Consider the following 17799-nt stretch of genomic DNA (forward strand, 5'->3'; position numbering starts at 1 on the left):
CAAGCCAAAGCAAAGCTTGGGAGAGTTGTTGTGGTTGCTTTTGTAGCAGCAGCTCACTGGCTCCACAAAGAACCACGACCCACAATGACCCCAAGGCACTGGAAGCAGGAGAGGGCAGCTGAATAACCCCACTGCTCCTGTGGAAAACACATGTCTGTGTGTCCTAAGGCTTTACCAGCTGGTGTATACTCCTTGCTCTGGTGGAGGAACAGCCAGCAGGAGGGAAAAAGCAGCCAAAACAAAAAGCAATCAACAAACAAACCTTTAATAAAGAGAAGAAAATGTGGGTTTTCTTTCCTGGGCATCCTCTAGCAGGAGGGGCACTGGAATGGGTTCTCTCTCTCTCTCTTTCTCTCTCCTCACAGGAAATCATTTCCCAGCTCAGGAATCTTTTCTGACTAATGATGATTCATCTCATGAGCAAACAGCTGCATATTGACCCATTTCAAAGCTTCAGCAAGATACTCAATGGGAAAACTCAGGGAGAATGCTCAACTCATGGGAAAGGGGCATTTCTGCACCCACAGGTATCCCACACCTCAAGCAGCCCCCAGCCTCTGCCCCTCTTTTAAAAGCCACATCCCCAATGTGATGGGGCTCAGACACAACCAACTTTGCAAAACACAGGTCTGCTGACTTCACTCAACCCCATGTCCTATAGCACAGAGAGGAAACACACACCAAGTGACTCAGGGGCTGCTTGCAGGGGGTTTTATGCTCTGATGATGGACATCAGAGATGCTACAGAGACAGGAGACACAATGCATTAAAGCATTTGCCTCCCAGCTGTCTGCATTCCCTTGCCACAGCCTGAGATCCCTCTGCAAACTGCTCACAGTGTGCACCTTTCTCCTAAACCACTAAAATCCACCTTTCAAGCCCTGCACAGCCATGCAGATGGTTTCTCCTGACACTGGCAGGTAGTTTCTGCTCCTTTCTCAGGACACACTAGTGGGCAGAGCACTGTGCAGGGAACAGAAACTACAACTAACCTTGGTCAGAAGAAAACCTACCTGAAGCTTCTTTCAGTAGTAATAAAAGTGAGACTCACCCAAGTACAAACTGAGACCCAAATGGGTGCAAATTCCCCTCAGTCTGCAGTTGTTGGGACTTACAAATCATCCACAAATGCAGCTTTGCCCGTTTCTGCAAGTTACCATTGTCTTCCCTCCCAAAAGCCAAGTGCCTGGGCTTCGGTCCTTGCATGGAACTATCAGCTTGCAGGAAGAAAAATGAGTTTCTCCTGGAAATCTCAAATCCAGACCCTCCCTAATGGCTCAAACACCACAAAGAAATCGCTTTTAATCATCTCTTTCTTTTTTCCAGGCAGTCTCATGTTTTGGAAGGCCTCATTTCTAAGCTTTGAAAGCTCCAGTTTGGGAGGAACTCTGCAGATATTGGCATTTTCTAAAGGCCCCAAACTTTCCAGGCCAGCTCCTCCACACCTTCAGCAAAACACTTTGTTGTCTTTTTCTAGCCTCCCTGCCAAGGTGAGGAGGAAAGGGATGAGCCCTGGAAAGGGAAGGTGGTGGGCTAAAGGACAACACTGGCAAAAGAAATCAATCACAGACAAATAAACTGTGCCTGGCCATGAGAATCCTCCTGTCCCAGCAGGACAGTCCTGGGATAAGGAGAACAAAGGTAAAATCAAAGCAAAATAACTCATTTCCAAGTGGGTGAGTTTAGGAGCACAGGTTTTCAAACACAGCTGCCTCCAAAAGGAGTGAGAGAGACACTTCCACCCTGGCACAGCTCATCCAAGTTTGTATCATCCCCAAAACTTTCACAGCAAACGTCAGCGAGCGGTTTCAGCAGCTCTTTCATCAGCCACTCCTTCAGCTCAGGACAAACTGATCCCAGCTGTCCACAGGCAGCCTGAGGAAGCAGCAATCTATCCTGCTTACAACACACCAAACTCTCCTCGGGGACAGGCATTTGGGGCTAAGTAGCTCTCAGCTTCCTCCATGATTCCACATCCAACTCCAGCATCTCCCGGTAAGAACAGGACAGCCACCCCCATGCAGCTCAGTGCAACTTCTCAGCAACAATCAAACACAACCAAGTGACTTTGTTGATGTGATACAGTCAAATTCTGCAGGATACAACCTTTAACCCCAGTGCTGCACCCTCCCCAAGCTCAACCCCAATGCAAACAGCAGCCACAGCTCAGCAACACGTCCCTCTCTGGGGCAGCATTTGCTCATCTGCTTTACTCCTGGTGTCCAGGTCTACCACCAACTCGAAATGCCAACATCAACTACCTGAGTGCCACTGGCTTCAACAGATGCAAGGTGAAAGGAGGGGGAAACAAAGCCTAAATGGCAACAGAACAGCAGTGCAGAGGGAATGAAGTGGGGAAAGATGACACTGTTCAGCAAAAGCCCCTCATCACAGTGCTCCTGCAGAAGGATGAGTGACAGCGAGGCACTGAACACGCCAAGCACTGAAATGCTGCTGGCTCTGTGCTAGCAGACAGACACAGGCTGCAAATTAATGCTGGAAAACCCTGTCTGGGGGGGTTAAATGTTACAGGGAAGCTAATTAGCCATTCAAGCACTTTGCCTATGGCCAGGCCTGGCTCCCTCAGGGTCTCTGCAGTGGAGAGAGTTCATGTGTGCCCTACTCCAGGTGGTCCTGCTCTGGCAGGAGGGTTGGACTGGACGAGCTTTCAAGGTCCCTTCCAACCCTTATGCTGTGCAAACACTTCATTCACAGCCTCCTCTGCCCATTGCTCTGCAAGAGATCAGCTGGGCCAACCCTGACAGCCCCGTGGCAGGGAGCACATACCCCAGACCATTAGCAGAATACAGGCTGTGAGCCTGTGTTATCATTATTAGAACTTCCCTTGTGACAACCAGTTTTTGCTGCAGCTGCTGGGAGAGCAGAGGGGGAGATGAGCTGTTCCAACAGCTGGAACAGAGGCAACAGACCCATCCCACTGCCCCTGGTGCAGCTGCAGCCCTTGGCTTGAGCTGGCTCCTGGGCTGGGGTGATAAGCTACCCTGGAAATCTCACACAGATTAAAGCTCACAATAACACATCAGAGATTTACTTGTTCAGTTGAGGAAACTCTTTGGTACAATATTTGTTTACACCTTCACAATAACGGAGCCACCATTCCTTGGTACAAGCTGGAGTGCTTTTGTGCTCCCAGGAGCTGTTTGGGAAGTGGATTTGCTGGTCACTCTTTGTTTTCCTTTAATCCAGGTCGTTTTCCCACACTGGTTCCACACACAATCACTCAGGATGATCAGCAGATACGGTGGCACAAGACTGGGAAGGGCAGCAGAGGGCATTTCAGCTCCTGACGTCTTCAAGTGCTTGTGTAACCTCCATCCAAGACACAAGCCCACGGTCTCACCACCACCAAACCCAGCACAGCCCCTCCTTTGGGCTTTGCCTCCCAGGCACAAGGTAACACACCTACCTGTCCCTAAGCTGAACCAAGGCAACTCACTAAGGCAGCAGCTGGTGGTGTTATGAACACAGGGAGCTGACTCAGTTCACAGAGAGGTGGGAGGTGTCAGACCCAGGGCAAGGAGGGAGGGCAGCACCAGGCCCTTCTGACAGGGACAGGTTGGCTCTGCCATGTGCAGCTTCACCTTGTCTGCAGGAACCACGAGGAGGAGGAGGGAAGGATCCTGGCTTCTGCAGCATTTACCATGCCAGAGTCACACTCAGCACAGGCTGCAAACAGGCAACTGCAAAGATCTGAGCCATCTCCCTGTGATCCCAGTGCCTGTGGGCTGAGGAGTGCCTCTGTGCCTCTCACACTCACCTTTCAGCCCATACCAAAACCACTGTCCTAATGGTCACTTCTGCTTGAAGGAACACAAGCTGCCTTGTGCCACCGGATTTCCCAAGCCCACCCTGGGCTCTGGTTCCAAGGGACTCATTCCCACACCATTTTAACCCCCTCTTTGCTTTTAATCTCTTCTCCAGAGCCAACAGCACAACAGTGGCTGACTGCCAGGAAAGGAAGAGCCAGTTACCAAAGCTGTTACCTCCACTGGCCTTTTTCTTCTGTGGGATTCCGTTTGGGACAAGACCTTCAGGAGGTGGAAGTGGGTGCTGCTGAATGCAGCCTGCAGAGCCTGGTTTATGTTGGCTGAGGTTCCAGCCTTTTTACCCAAACAACAGAGGTAACAAGACCAGAAAGTAACTTCCCAAACAGCTCCTGGGAGTACAAAAGCACTGCAGATTGTACCAAGGAGCTTCCTAAACTGAACAAGCAAATCCCTGACGTGTTGTTGTGAAGGTGGAAACAAATGTCTTTCTCTTAAATGATGCTAAATGCCAAAGACTTTCCTCTGCTTAGGATTTGGGGAGCCAATACACACTGCAAATGCAAACCAAGACCTGCTGCTCCACACCATGGAATCCAAAGTCCTCGAGTCGCTCAGGCTGAGCACACAGGGGAAACTCTTGTGATGGGAGATGGAGAGGAACTCTGCCACCAGCACACACGGGAACTGAGCAAGGACCTCCTGCCACTGCTTTCTCCCTCAGCTGATCTATGGCTGTGCAATGCCCTGGAGCCCAACAGGTGTGTAGGAAGGAGCCTTTTACACCCCAGGTCCCCAGCTTTGCCTTCCCCAGGTCACTGTTGGTGCCAGACACACGAGTGCTGCACTGGCAGCTCAGGCAAGTCCCTCCTTCCTGGAGCATCCATCAGGAAAGCACCTGGAGCTCTGAAGGGCATCATGTGGGACAGGGAAGCTTTTTAATCATCTGGCTGAGAAAGGAAAGTTGCAGGACATGCCTGAGATCTGAGCCTCTACGTTTACAAAGCCACGTGTCAGTATTTTCCTCTGACGGTGCATTTTCACTGGAGCTGGATCCATCCTGCACTGGTGCTGTGTGGAAAAAGGCAGCACCTTTATCTGGTCTCATGTAAAAGATGATTGATCTATGGGTGCCAGAAATAGTCACAAAGCTGGGAAGGGAAGAACAGGCAAGAACCAACTGTGAGTGGGAAGGGAAATTCCGATTAGATTCTGGAAGACAATGAGGAGCCTGAACCAAGAACGAACTTGTGCTGGGCAGTTCAAGCCCATTTGTCTCCTGGCTAGTGGGACATCCTTCACTGCCATGCCAAAGCTGCAGGAAGGAAAACAGAAAATTCCTCTGATTTCTACTTGACTCTGCAGCCTGGGAAAGGGTTTGGCCACAGCATGGGCCAGACAGCAGAGCAGACAGAACGCGGTTCTCTCAGGCAGAGGCTCAGTTCCGGAGGTGCAGGACGGGAGAGCTCCTCTCCTCTCCTCTCCCCTCTCACGTGGAGAGAGCAAGAAGGAAAACAACTGAGGTGGACCTGGACCAAAGCATCTTAGTCAAAGCCTCGCTGCCTGCCAGCAAATAAATCCCTGAGAGGCTGAAGTGCAGCCACTCAGGATCCTCCTCCCTTCTGCCACACTGAAAGTCAGCCGCCTGTCCTGGACATGGGAAACTGTTAGCCAAGAGATGGTGGGGAAAGACAGTTCCCTGAGGGGCAGCTCTGGGTCTCACGTAAAAGTCCTCTGCAGCCAATCACAGGAACTCATCTCTGTGCTTTCTGAAGCCATCTCAGCTCAGACAATCATGTACATGACCCACATCTCGTGCTGATGCCCAGGGAGGTGCTGGAGTCACCGTCCCTGGAGGGGCTGCACTGAGGGAAATGCTCTAGTGGGTGATAGGGCTGGGACAAAGGCTTCACTCCATGAGCTTACAGCTTCCTTCTAGCTGAAACCATCCTCTGATTCTATAACAACACAATGAGACTGTTTCTTTTGCTTTTAATCAGGTGAGGCCAATGAGGAGCACAGTATTTCCCACACAGCAGTTACCTGAGCTGAGCAGACAACTGGAGGAACCTTCTGCTCTCACAAACATTTACTATCACCCCACTAGTCATCTGCCCAGAAGTTAAAGTTCTGCCTCCCTCACCTTCCAGCCTACAGAACCATTTCCCTCTCACTCCAAAGTGCAAAGCAGAATGGGAACTGGGAGCAATGCATCACACACTGGGTGCATCATTTCTGTTACCAGCACGTTCAGATTGTGGGGAGTTAGAACTGTCAAACCAAAACCTGCCATCTTTTGAGAGAACACTCAAGGGTGCAGCTGTTGCTGCAGTTAATTATGATTTAATATCTTCATCAATGACATCTGACTCTTGGAATGTTCAGAATAGGAAGAATTCATATCTGAGGAGCTCAAAAGCAACTTGTGATGGGGCAGAAGGCAAAGGCAGCCATGGAGATGGCAAAGCAGGTCACACCACCTGCTCCATCTTCACACCACCAGACTTTACTTTGGGGGCAGGAGGAGTAAGTCAGGATAAAAGAGAAGCAAGTTGGAAGAACAAAAGTAGTTCTAAGAACTGATTTGAAGGAGAAGACAAAATGTTTTGCCCTAAGAGGGAACACTGGTATTTCCATCAACAACCTAAATATAAAATAGCAGTAAGAAAAATGAACTGGGCAAACCAGAAAGTTGCCCAAGGCTGGAAAAGTAAATACACTGACTTGCTATATTTAGGGAGCTGACATTTCTGCTCCTGAGCAGATGTCACCAGCTGCTGCTGATGTCTCACAGCAGCTCTACCTGTGACCTCAGGTCCCAGGTGCCATGAAAAGCAAAACCTCTGGTCACTGCTGTCCCAAACAGCTTTTGCCATTGATTTCCAGACCAGGCTGAGCAGGTGAGAGGGGAGCAGAAAGTCAGACCCTGGCCTAGAGACAATCCCAGCTGTCAGCAGTGAGGTGCTGACCCTCACCCCTCTTCAGGGCCTTTTGGGCAGTGCTGTTGCTGTCTCCCCTCACTGCAGACACACTTTCCTCTCTCTCACCCAGCACTGCAGGGCTGGCTCTCACTCTTGCAGCACTCTGCCCTTCCCACCTCCTCAGCTGGATTCCACACACCCCTTCAGACCATTATGACTCTCAAAGACAGTTAAAACTTTCCAGACAGAACACACACTCCAGTGCACTCCCAGGGCACCTGAAGGGCACTTCCACACCCACATGTTCCTTCAGAGAACATCAGGCACCACCCCAGACAACATCAGCTCTCAGCACATGCTCATGTGTCACCTCTAACAGCTTTCCCCCAGACCCACTGCTGTACAGAGGTTTCTGGCTCCAGCACCCTCCATGCCCATAGAAATCCAAGCAGAAGCCTCTCCAGCACTACCCACCTTCAAATGGGCAGGTTCTGCAGAAGCTCTGTGCTTCCTTTCATCACTAAGACCCTTTCTCAGGGGTTAACAGTGGACTCTTTGGGGAGGACATGCAAGGATCTCTAGACTGAGCAGCTCTGGGACACTCCAGCCTCACACTGACTCTCCTTCAACAGCCAGAGAATTGCTTCAATCTACAGACATGATGTTTTCAATCCTCTTCTTCCTCAGTTTGGTATATTTACCAACTAGAGCCTTGTACATTCTCACCCAGTCAAAAGCCCACATGCACTCTATTTATAATGCTCCCTCATTCCTGACCTCAACATCTTCCAGTGAATTCCCAGCCCAGCTGTGCAGTGTATGAAAGCAACCTCTGCATCACCTTGGCAACTTCTAACTTCACTGAATGTCCCTCTTTCTGTGCCAGAACACAGCAAAAGGGAGCTCACCATCTGCCTTCTCTGGGGCACTGTGGCACAGATTAATTTCTCTCCCTCCTCTCTGACCCATCTCTTGTTCCAGGTACCAATCCTGGTCCTCTCCAGCGTCTCCCACACGCTCATTTTCCTAAGCCCAGGTGGGTTTTCCTCCAAGGCTGCTCACACACCCCCCCAGGCTTTCTGCTTGCTGCTAAAACATGGACAAAGCTTTGCTGAAGTAAATACCTGAAGGAATCAAGTGGCAACAAGCAGGTTCCTGCCCTTCCCTAGGCTGGCAGCCACACAGAGAGCAGCCCATGTCCCTGGGCAGGACACAAGCACAGCCCAGCACCAGCACAGAATCCATGCCCCTTCCACCCAAGCAAAAGCTCCACCCTTTCTTCTCTCCTAAGGCAGAGCTCAGCTTTCCCTCTCCTCTCTCCCCACTTTCTCAACTCCCACCTTGGTTTAACCTCAAAACAAATCCTTTCCTGGGGGGGTTTCTCCTATTTCCACCCCTTTCGCATAACTTTCCAAGCCATGGGGGGGGTCTTTTGCAAAGCAAGGCTGAAGTATTTCACTTCCCTGATAAAACCATGAGGATTTGTCTCCCCTCTGCTCCCAGAACAGCAGCAACAGCAGCCCAGCAGCCGAAGGGATCTTACCGCCAGCCTGAACTTCATCTGTGCGTCCTGCCAGCGCCTGCAGAGCCGTCCCTTCGCCTTGCTGCTGGAAGCAGGGATCTGAGGACAACTTCTCTCTCCTGTCAGTTGCCTTTGGTGTGTGTTTTTTTTGCTCTCATGACATTTTCTGCAGTCAGCACTCCTTCCCTCCCACCAGCTCCTACTGGAGCATCCCAGGGAGGGCGTTTTCCAAGGAGTGGGTGAGGAACTTTCCTTCCCTCCCCAAAGAGGAGAGAACAACTAACACAGATCCTGAGAGGCAGTTGAAAACAAGTGAGCTGTGCCCTGCCTGCAGCCTGCCTGTGGAATCCCCACACTGCCCAAGGCAGGGGGAAACGGAAAGAAAAGTCATCACAGGCACTGGGAAAGTTGGTGCTGAGCCCAAGAGGCAGAACCCCAGCACAGGCAGGAGGAAGTGATGAGCTCCATCACGCCAAGTGGCTGCACTCAAACTGCAGCAGCACCAAGAGGCTCCCTGAACACATTCCCAACTCACCCCCCCATGCAAAGCAAAACCTCCTGGGCTTACAATGGCACTTGTAGTCACTCTCTCAGCAAACCCAGGGACCATTGTCCTGTCTGCCCCTGCAAGGACTCAGCAGTGCTTTGTTCCAGAAGCACCCTGAGACACCCACCCTCAAAACCCCCACTCTGTCTGGAGGTCCCCAGCACTACCAAGAGCCTTCCCAGCATGACACACTCAGGCTGCTGTTGCCTTCAGCCTTTGCTAACAGCAGTGGCACATGTAGCTGCCTCTGAGGCTGTAAGGGTTTGGTTCTCACACGAAAGAATTAATGGCCAAGAGTGTGAGAAGCCACCCCCAGCCAGAGGTAAAGGCATCCTGACTAAAGCTCAGTGTGTCTGCAGCCTTTGGTGGCGTTGGCTGGGAAGTGAGAGGCAATGGACACAGTCTGGAAGATGGGAAATTCCAGTGACAGATCAGGAAAGTTTCTTTGCTCCAGAAGTGTTTTTCATATACTGGAACAAGGGCCCCAGGAAGTTGTGAAACTCCATCCTTGGACTTAGTCAAGACTCAACCAGCCAATGCCTAAGCAACCTGATCTGAAGTAGCTCTGCTTGGAAGGGGGGTTGGACCAGAGATCTCCACAGGCCCCTTTCAGCCTAAGATTATTCTGATTCTATCAACTATTTTGCTCCTCAGTGCTCTGAGCTATGTGTCCATTCTAAAGTGAATTACAGGTGTAGCAAGTAAAGCTACAGATGTGTTACCTTCAGGTATTTCAGGTCACATTAGCAGCACACAGAGCTGCTGTCTGGCAGCTGAGCAGGAGGCCAGGCAGACCCCTGAAGGAGATGAGTCCTGCCCTGAGCCAGGTGACCCTTCATTTCCAGGCATCAGCGACTAAAAAAGTCAAGTCAGCCCTTTGACCTGACCTGTAGCAGCTCCTGAAGATGATGGGTCTGTCTGCAAAGCCTCCCAGCACAGATAATCACAACCTACACAAAGCATATTGCCACCCACTCCTCCTTCACATCACCCTCCCAGCAGACCCCTCCCCAAGTCACCTGCACTATGGGACACTGCAGCTGAGAGAATGGCAGATGGCTGGCAGATGCAGGTTCATCCAGAGCTTAACAACTCACTTCCACCTGCAGTTTGGAGGTCTCAAATTCAGACTCCCCATCTGACCTTCCAGGAGTCACAGGCTCTAAATGCACACAGCCACACCTGCACTGAGCACACATCAGCCTGCCCCAAACACCACCCAGTTTTCCACAAGGGCCTCATCCAAATGAATGGGAACAGAACCTTTCCTGCTGTGCAACAGCTCTGAAAAGACACTAATGCAAACTCTCCTGTACCTCTGAATACTGCTGGCATTCAGGCATCACACTGAAGTCACCACCACACTGGACACTGGTGATTGGCCCCAGGTCACTACCATATGCAAACAGAGCAATATGCCCTTTTGTCACCATAAAGCTCTCTGGGAGGATGTTGTGTTTCTTAAGTGGGGAAGGCTTTTCTCAGGATCACAGGGTGACAGAAGAGCAGTGAGAAGTGAACTGTGTTAGCCTCAGATCAGGACCTCAGGCCACATGCCACGCTACTGAGTCAGCCCTACTCTACCTATCTGCCCAGAACCAGCATTTAAAGCATGGCAGTTGTTGGAATCCCATTTCAAGTGGTCCCTCCAGGCAGTTATCATCAATAGGCAGGTTCCCTAACCATGCAGAGCCATGAAACCATTCCCCAATCCAACTCCTGGTGTTTTGTGACTGGCAGTCTCTGGGGTGAGCTCTGCCTGAAGAGAGGTTTGAGGTTTGGGGGTCTTTTTCCCCCCCTCCCATATCACAAAGCCTCCTTTTCCATTTCTATTACAGAAAAGGTGAAGTCAAGTTTTAAAGCAAAAAGACTCAAACAAAAAAGAACCAAACCTACTTGCTTTAAAGCTTTTTGAAGTAAAACAAGACTGTGCCTGGCCACTGCTCTATTTAAAAGCCAAGCAGATGGTGGTTTGGTGCAGCACTCCTCTCTAATTAGCTCCTAAACCCAAAGCATCAATCCCAGAGATCCTGCTCTGTGGTGGATGTCACTGGTCACAGAAGAAGGTGGCAGCAGTCACAAGGATTTGTGATGAAGCTGAGGTAATGCCTCTGAAGAGAGAGCTGTGGTGCCACCAGCTCTTCTGCCCTCACTAGATTCCATTTGGAAGCATTATTCATGGGACCTCTCAGCTCTTGCACAACTATTTGCCATGATTTTCATTCACTTCTTCCCATCAGCCAAAGGAGGAACGTGGTGACTGAACAGAGGCAGCCTCAGGACACACCTCAGTCTATTTCAGAGCAGGGAAAGAAAGAGAAGATACTCCACAGCCCTGCTCAGTGGAGGAGCACAGCTAAGAGCAAAGGTGTTTCCCAGAGTCACATCAGCCACTCCTGAGTCACAACAGTGAGCCCTGTGCCAGCAGCTTTCCAAGCACAATTAGAGCTGCAGCCTGGCAGCTCGAGTTCTTCAAGGAGGAGGATGTCACTCCTCCATCATCATTTCTCAAATCAGTCTATAGTTGTAGCCAAACAACAGAGTCAATAAAACTCATGTTAGGATTTTAAGTAATGTATTGACACAGTTATCTTCACATCAACAGCTTCACCTTCCCCACAGCTCACACCTCCCAGTGCTCCTCAGGACACTCAGTCATCAAACTGCCACAGAACACGAGAATATACAAGAGCCCAGTATCCCTTTTTTTCCACACAATTCCCTTGGCTGTTGTTTTAAATGCAGAACAATCCTTTTATTTATTTATCCACTTCAGTCAAAACAAGTTCCCTTCTGCAGTCCCATTACTGCCCAGCTTGTGTTGGCAAGGAAAACACCCCAGTGTGGGGGTTAGCCTCAACTGGGAGAGGGGGGGAATAAACCACTGGAAAGCAGAGATAACCAACATAATTCTCACTTTAAAAAGATCTTAATCCCAGACTATTAAAGTGATAAAACCAGGCTCTTCCTTTCCAGCAGCAGAGCCCAGCCCTTGCCTGCGATTCCTGCTGAGGATGCCTGGCTCGGTCGGCGTCGCTACTACAGGCAGAGCATGAATCAAGTTTTCCAAGCCTCACTAGTTAGGAGTGACTCATATAAACCCTGGATTAGAGCACTGGGGTTGCTCTGCTCGTTGCTGATAAGCAGCTGATTCCCTGCATACAATTTCACATTCAAAGCAAAGGGACTGGAAAGCTTTCCCAGGGCAGTGCGTGACTGGCTGAGCTGCACCCGCCAGCAGCGGCTCTGCTGGGAAAGAAAACAGAAGGTTGGCCCCATGAAACAAGCATCAGCAAACCAGTTTTCCCCTCTGCTGTGCAGATTTCACTGCACAGTATAAACCTGGAGGTAAAGAGATGCTGGCTTGGCTTTACACCATCCAAAATCCCAACACGGATCACACGTCCCTTACTGCCAAAGGTGCCGAGTTCACCCCTCAGTGCTCATCTTGTTCCTCTGGGTCTTTATAACATTCACCATTTCTACCTTGCAAAAGAACTACAGAATAACACATATTCCATAATTAGAAAGCACTTGGCAAAGCCACCCTGGGAAACAAAGGCACCCTGAACAGGCCAGGAATTGGAGAGCCCTTCCTCCTGCAGCTCAGAGGAACGTCTGAAGAAGAAGGACCCAACCTATGCCACGTGTCCTGCTGCCCAGAGCCAAACCTGAGCCAAATGCCTCACGTTCCTAAGACACTCTAGAGCAGAAAGTGGAGGTTCTGAAGGACATTTGGCCCATTGCTTAGGAAAAAAAAGGCCTGTTCCAGCAGAGGATGAACATTTGCACAAGAACTGGAGAAATCCACTCCCTGCTGTACAACTCACACTACATATTGTGCCAGGCTTGATAATAAGGGAGAATCTCTTCCTCAGGCCATTCTGCTAAGAATTGTCTGTTTTCTACCCTGTTTTGACTTGTATTAACACATTTCTTCCCTTCAAAGCCAGCTGTCCCCCAAACAAGTCAGGAACAGAAGCCCAGACACAGGTTATTGGTCCCTGGAGAGAAAATGTTCCCTGTCAATGCTGACACTGCTGACCTACAAAGGTTAAAGCAAAAGCCCATTGTGCTCACTGAAAAGGTGTCTCAGGATGGTAAAGTCCCTTAATTTTACTGCAAACCTCATGACATCCCAGGTTCTCTGAGTTCTCTGATGCTGTGATGCGTTTGCACCATGACAGACAAAAGCTTCAAACCACGTTAGGTGTGGCCAAAAGGCTTCAAAAAGCAGGAGACAGAGCCTATGTAAATCACTCTTTTGGATTCTAATGTATGCTCTGTAATGCCTAAAACCCTCAATACTGGTTTTGTTTGTTTCAAGAAAGCTTCAGCAGTGAGAACACCAACCTCCTTCCCTTCCCAAGCTCAGCCTGGCACAAATAAACCAGAATATCACCAAAAACCAGAGTGTTACAGCAAAAACAAGTGGAGATGCACCCCTGTCCTTGGACCCTGACACTTTCTCTGTAAGCACTGTTCACTGCTTGGATGCCCCTGATGTCAGATGGGTTGGAGAAGCAGCAGATGAAAAAGCACACATGCAGCACTCACAGTTAGTTATGGCTCCTGCACACACACAATAACAACTCTGGGTCTGTGACGTGAGTACAAATCAAAACTGGGTTACTCTAACAAATGAAGATCCATTTTCCCTGCTGTTGCTCTCTGCTGAAGCAGTGCAACACACATGGCTGGCTGGCTTTGATGGTGACCATCACAACAACATTTTGATCACTAGCAGATGCCCTGAACACGATGCTGGTTTGTGTCATGCACCAGGCTCCCCCCACTCCATCCCACTCCCACCCTGCCCTGTGACAGGGCTCTCTTGGGTTGTTTTACAGGGTCACCTCTTCAGCTGATTCCACCAACACACTCTAACCCATCCTGAATCCACAGTAATTGTTGAACTAACTGCAACAGCAGAGGGTTTGCAAACAACAGTTAATCCAGTTGGATTGCTTTGCCCTTGCTCTGACAGGATCATTTGAAGCAGCTCCCCTGCAGAGTCCGTGGCAAGAACACCAAGAGCTGTTTTGGCACAGCTCTTCATGCAAAGGGCCTGACTCAGTTCAGCTGATGCACATTCCTCCCAACTGACTTTCTAAACAGTCACTCCCAGTGGCAGGACCTACATCTTCCTTTTAAGGGGAAAAAATGTTTTCACAGGGAAAATTAAAGTGTTCAAAGCCTGCATCTCTCTGCTCTCAGTGACCAACCTCTCCCTGAAAAACACCATCTCATTCCAGGCAGAACAAAACCTTCTCCCTCTTCAGTATAAATCAGTTCCTCTATTTTAACACAGCCATTGCCTTTCTATCCACACCCTGGCAGGCTCAGGTGAGAACTGGTCTTCCAAAGCATTAAGACAACTAAACCTGAGAGAGAAAACCCCAGCTGAGGAGGAAGAGGCAGATGTTAGAGCTGCAGACAACCCTTCCCAGGACTGTTCCTCTGGCCCTTCACATTCCTTTTCCTGCATTTCTGAAGAGGGGTTTAAGGTTAGAAAGGGATTAGGACTGGAGGAAAGCATATCACAGCAAAACCTTCTTGTTCTGTCGACACTAGATGTGGAAAGAGTGAGCACTGGTGCTTTGCCTGCATGTTGGATGAAGGAAACAGGATTTCCCTCTGCTACTCCCTGAGCAAGATCCCAAGGAAATGTTTCTAATAATAGGAAATGACTATATAAGGCCAGATCAGCACTAAACTGTTTGCAGTCTGGAAAAGAAGAACATACCAGAGTACTGAGGAGGGGCACAACTGGCAGAGCAGAGTTCTCCACACAGCAGGCAGTAACCTGAGGCTCCTCTCCACAGAGATGGACACCACTTAACCTGGCACCTCTGAGCAGAGCAGGGCCTCTCCCACAGCCCAAAACAGAACAAGCAGTGTACAGCTTCGAGCTGCTATGTCCTCCTGTTGTGCCCTCACCTTCCTTCATGGGAGGAACAAGACAGAGTGGAAGTTTCAATCTAAAAAGCAGGGTCTGCAGAGCAGGGCTCAGATACAGAAAGGGCAGGAAAAGTCACAGCCACATCCTAAAGCGTGATGTGGGCTGTGGTAAGGCAGAAGGAAAGCTGGCAGCTCCCCTCCTGCCCTTCCCAGGCAGCAGATCCATGGAGCTCGATGGTCTGCTGCTGCCTGGACAGCTGGCTCTTACTCATTTTAAACTGGCAAGATGTTGGATACCAGTGGAAGGAGCCATTTAATTTCACTGTGCAAGTGTTCCCACCTAGCTGTAATGCATTTAGTGTCTCACAGGCCAACAGTTGCAACAGCAAACAGTTGTACAAGGCTGCAATGAGCCAAACTGCCAGACTGGCTTCTGTCTGGAGCAGTAACTGTAGCTCCAACACACACTCTTTACTGTCACTTCAGCAGACACAAAGCCTGCAAGGGCAGTTAAAGACAGATTTTCCTCCTTCTTACTCAAATGACAGGGAGTTCCTACAACAGTGCTCACAATGCTCTGGATAAAGGGACAGACCTGGAAGGTTTCCCTCTGCTCCTCTGTGAGTTGTATCTTTCCATCTCTGCTTTCTCTTTGCATCAGGCCAGAAGCTCTCAGTTCCCAGCACAGGGAAGCTTGCTGAGCAAACACAGCCTGACACAGTCCCTCCAGCTACCACAGCAATGAGGACAATATCAATTCCTAGGCACCTCTATCAGCCAGACTTTTCTTCTGACAGCAAGAGATGTTTGTGACAAAATGCACAAATCATTTTGCCTCTGTAGCTGCTGCATCTTGTCTCACTTCTGTCTACAAAGGCAGAGCTGCACAGCTTCCAGAGAACTTGAGGCCAAATCCCAGCCAAGAGTTTTGATGTGTTAGCTGCTAAGGGCTCCTTGAGGTGAAACAAGTCAGTTTGCCACAGCAAAGTTAGGCCAAGAGCCTAAGTCAGTTGACTAAGTTAATGATTTTGGGGAGGAAACCAACCAACCCCCTCTCCGTGTCTCGAGAACTTGCTCCCTGTGCACTGAAGTCAGTAAGAAGTCTCAGATGGAAACCTTGACCCTACTGCTGTTGCCTTCTCCTTTTTCATGGGAAGTTTAATGATGCAGTCAGTCAGCTGCTTGTTCAGCTTCAAAAAGTCTGCTCCAGGAGAAGATATTCATCTTGGTTCTAAACAGTGAGATCTAACCTGCAGGTATGAGGCCAGAGGTCTGGAAGCAGAGATCAACCATCCCTACTGATGTGCCACTGAGAGGATGCCAAGTTTCACCCCACACCATCAAAAAATGACCATAAAACTCTTCTCTCGACACAGGAATTGTCTCTTTGGATCTGCTGACACCAACAGTCAGTTCAGTGGGTTAAACCTGAGAGCTGGGGGAGCCTGTCTGCATGACATTACTCTCAATTGTGTCAACACATATCACTTGACAGAAACCTAAGAGATTTACCTCCATCACACTGCTTTAAAGGAAACAACTCCACTTGTCCTATGTCCTCCTTTTCTTTCCCTTCAATTGACAGCTCCCATCAATGCAGTTTTGCACTAAAACAAACCCCACCCAAACTCAGACCATTGGGGACTGTGAAAAAAAAGGAGTTGAAAAAGGAAATACCACCCTCCAAAATAGTTGTAGTTACCCTGAAAGCTTTTCCTTTTCATGCAGTCTGAATAAAGCTATTGTTGAAACTCCTGCTTTGCTGTTGAAAACACCAACTGTCCTGCTGCACAGAGCCCAGGTAATAGCCAGAGAAGTACATTCAAGCTTCCAGTGTCAGAGAAATGAATGCCAAATGGCTCAAGCTTTCCTAGAGAGCACAGGGGAGAGGAACTCATATGGAGTTTATTTCCTACATGCTGGGTTTTTCATAAAACAGCTTGTACATGAGTGATGCTCCAGCCACCCCTCTGCTCCCAGTGCAGCATAAAATCCCTAATGTGGAGAGTTCACAGGAGTATAAAGATGTACAGAGAACTCCTACCCCAAATTTATGGGAAGGCTGCTGTGAGCAGCACTTCCATTGGTACAATGGCATGTCACAGGTTTCATGGAATCACAGAACAGTGGGGATTGGAAGGGCCCTGCAGAGCTCATCCAGCCCCTGCTACAGCAGGTTCCCCTGGCTCAGGGGCACAGGAACGTGTCCAGGTGGGTTTGGGAACCTCCTGAGAAGGAGCCTCCACACCCTCCCTGGGCAGCCTGGGCCAGGGCTCCCTCCCCTCACACTGAAAGAGTTTTTCCTTATGTTTAAATGCAACTTTTTGTGTTCCAGCTTCTTTCCATCACCCCTTGTCCTGTCACTAGACATCACAGAAGAAAATGATGCCCCAACCTCCCGACACCGACCCTCTAGATATTTGTAACTATTAATGAGATCTCCCCTCAGTCTCCTCCAGACTCAACAGCCCCAGGTCCTGCAGCTTTTCCTCCTCACACACAGGTTCCATCCCCTGATCTTGGTGGCCCTGCACTGGCCTCTCTCCAGCAGTTCCCTGTCCCTCTGGAGCTGGGGAGCCCAGAACTGGACACAGGACTCCAGATGAGGCCTCACCAGGGCAGAGCAGAACCTCCCTTGACCTGCTGCCCACACTCTTCTCAATATACCCCAGGATGCCATTGGCTTCTTGCCCACGAGGGCACGTTGCTGCTCAGGGGCAGTTTATTCTCACCCAGCCCTCCCAGGTCCCTCTCCCAGAGCTGCTCTCCAGCAGGTCACCCCCAGCCATTGCTGGGGCAGGGGGTTGTTCCCCCCCAGCTGCAGGACTCTGCCCTTGCCCTTGTTGAGCCTCAGGAGGCTCCTCTGTGCCCAACTCTCAAGCTGGTCAATCCCACAATATGTCTCTAGGTTCCTAAAGGAAAAAACCCAACACACCAATCTGCAAGTGTTATTGCAACATGATGCCAGAAGCAGGTGATTCCTGGGCAAAAGGACTCCTTATTTTCCTCCTGGGTGTGCCATTTTAAATGCAAACTTAAGCAATGCTGTCAGCAAACTACAAACTACCGAGTGCAGCCGAGTTCTGTGAGCCCAGAGAAGGGGCAGCTCCAGTGCTTTGGACA

The 17799-nt window shown here is 49.8% G+C and overlaps 1 protein-coding gene across 3 annotated transcripts in view; it reads right to left on the bottom strand.

Moving 5' to 3' along the window:
* Positions 1–17799, bottom strand: part of MYO1C (myosin IC) — a 53841-nt gene that overhangs the window by 22719 nt on the left and 13323 nt on the right. The window contains exon 1 of one of the 3 annotated variants that reach the window (XM_062012536.1): positions 8250–8570. The exons of the other annotated variants lie outside the window; for them this stretch is intronic. Coding sequence (XP_061868520.1) covers positions 8250–8267 — 18 coding nt within the window. The 5' untranslated portion in view covers positions 8268–8570. Of the gene's footprint in view, positions 1–8249; positions 8571–17799 lie in introns of those variants that run through there. 3 annotated transcript variants of the gene reach the window in all.

Source organism: Colius striatus, chromosome 20, assembly GCF_028858725.1.
Source record: "Colius striatus isolate bColStr4 chromosome 20, bColStr4.1.hap1, whole genome shotgun sequence".
Classification (NCBI taxonomy): Eukaryota; Metazoa; Chordata; class Aves; order Coliiformes; family Coliidae; genus Colius; species Colius striatus.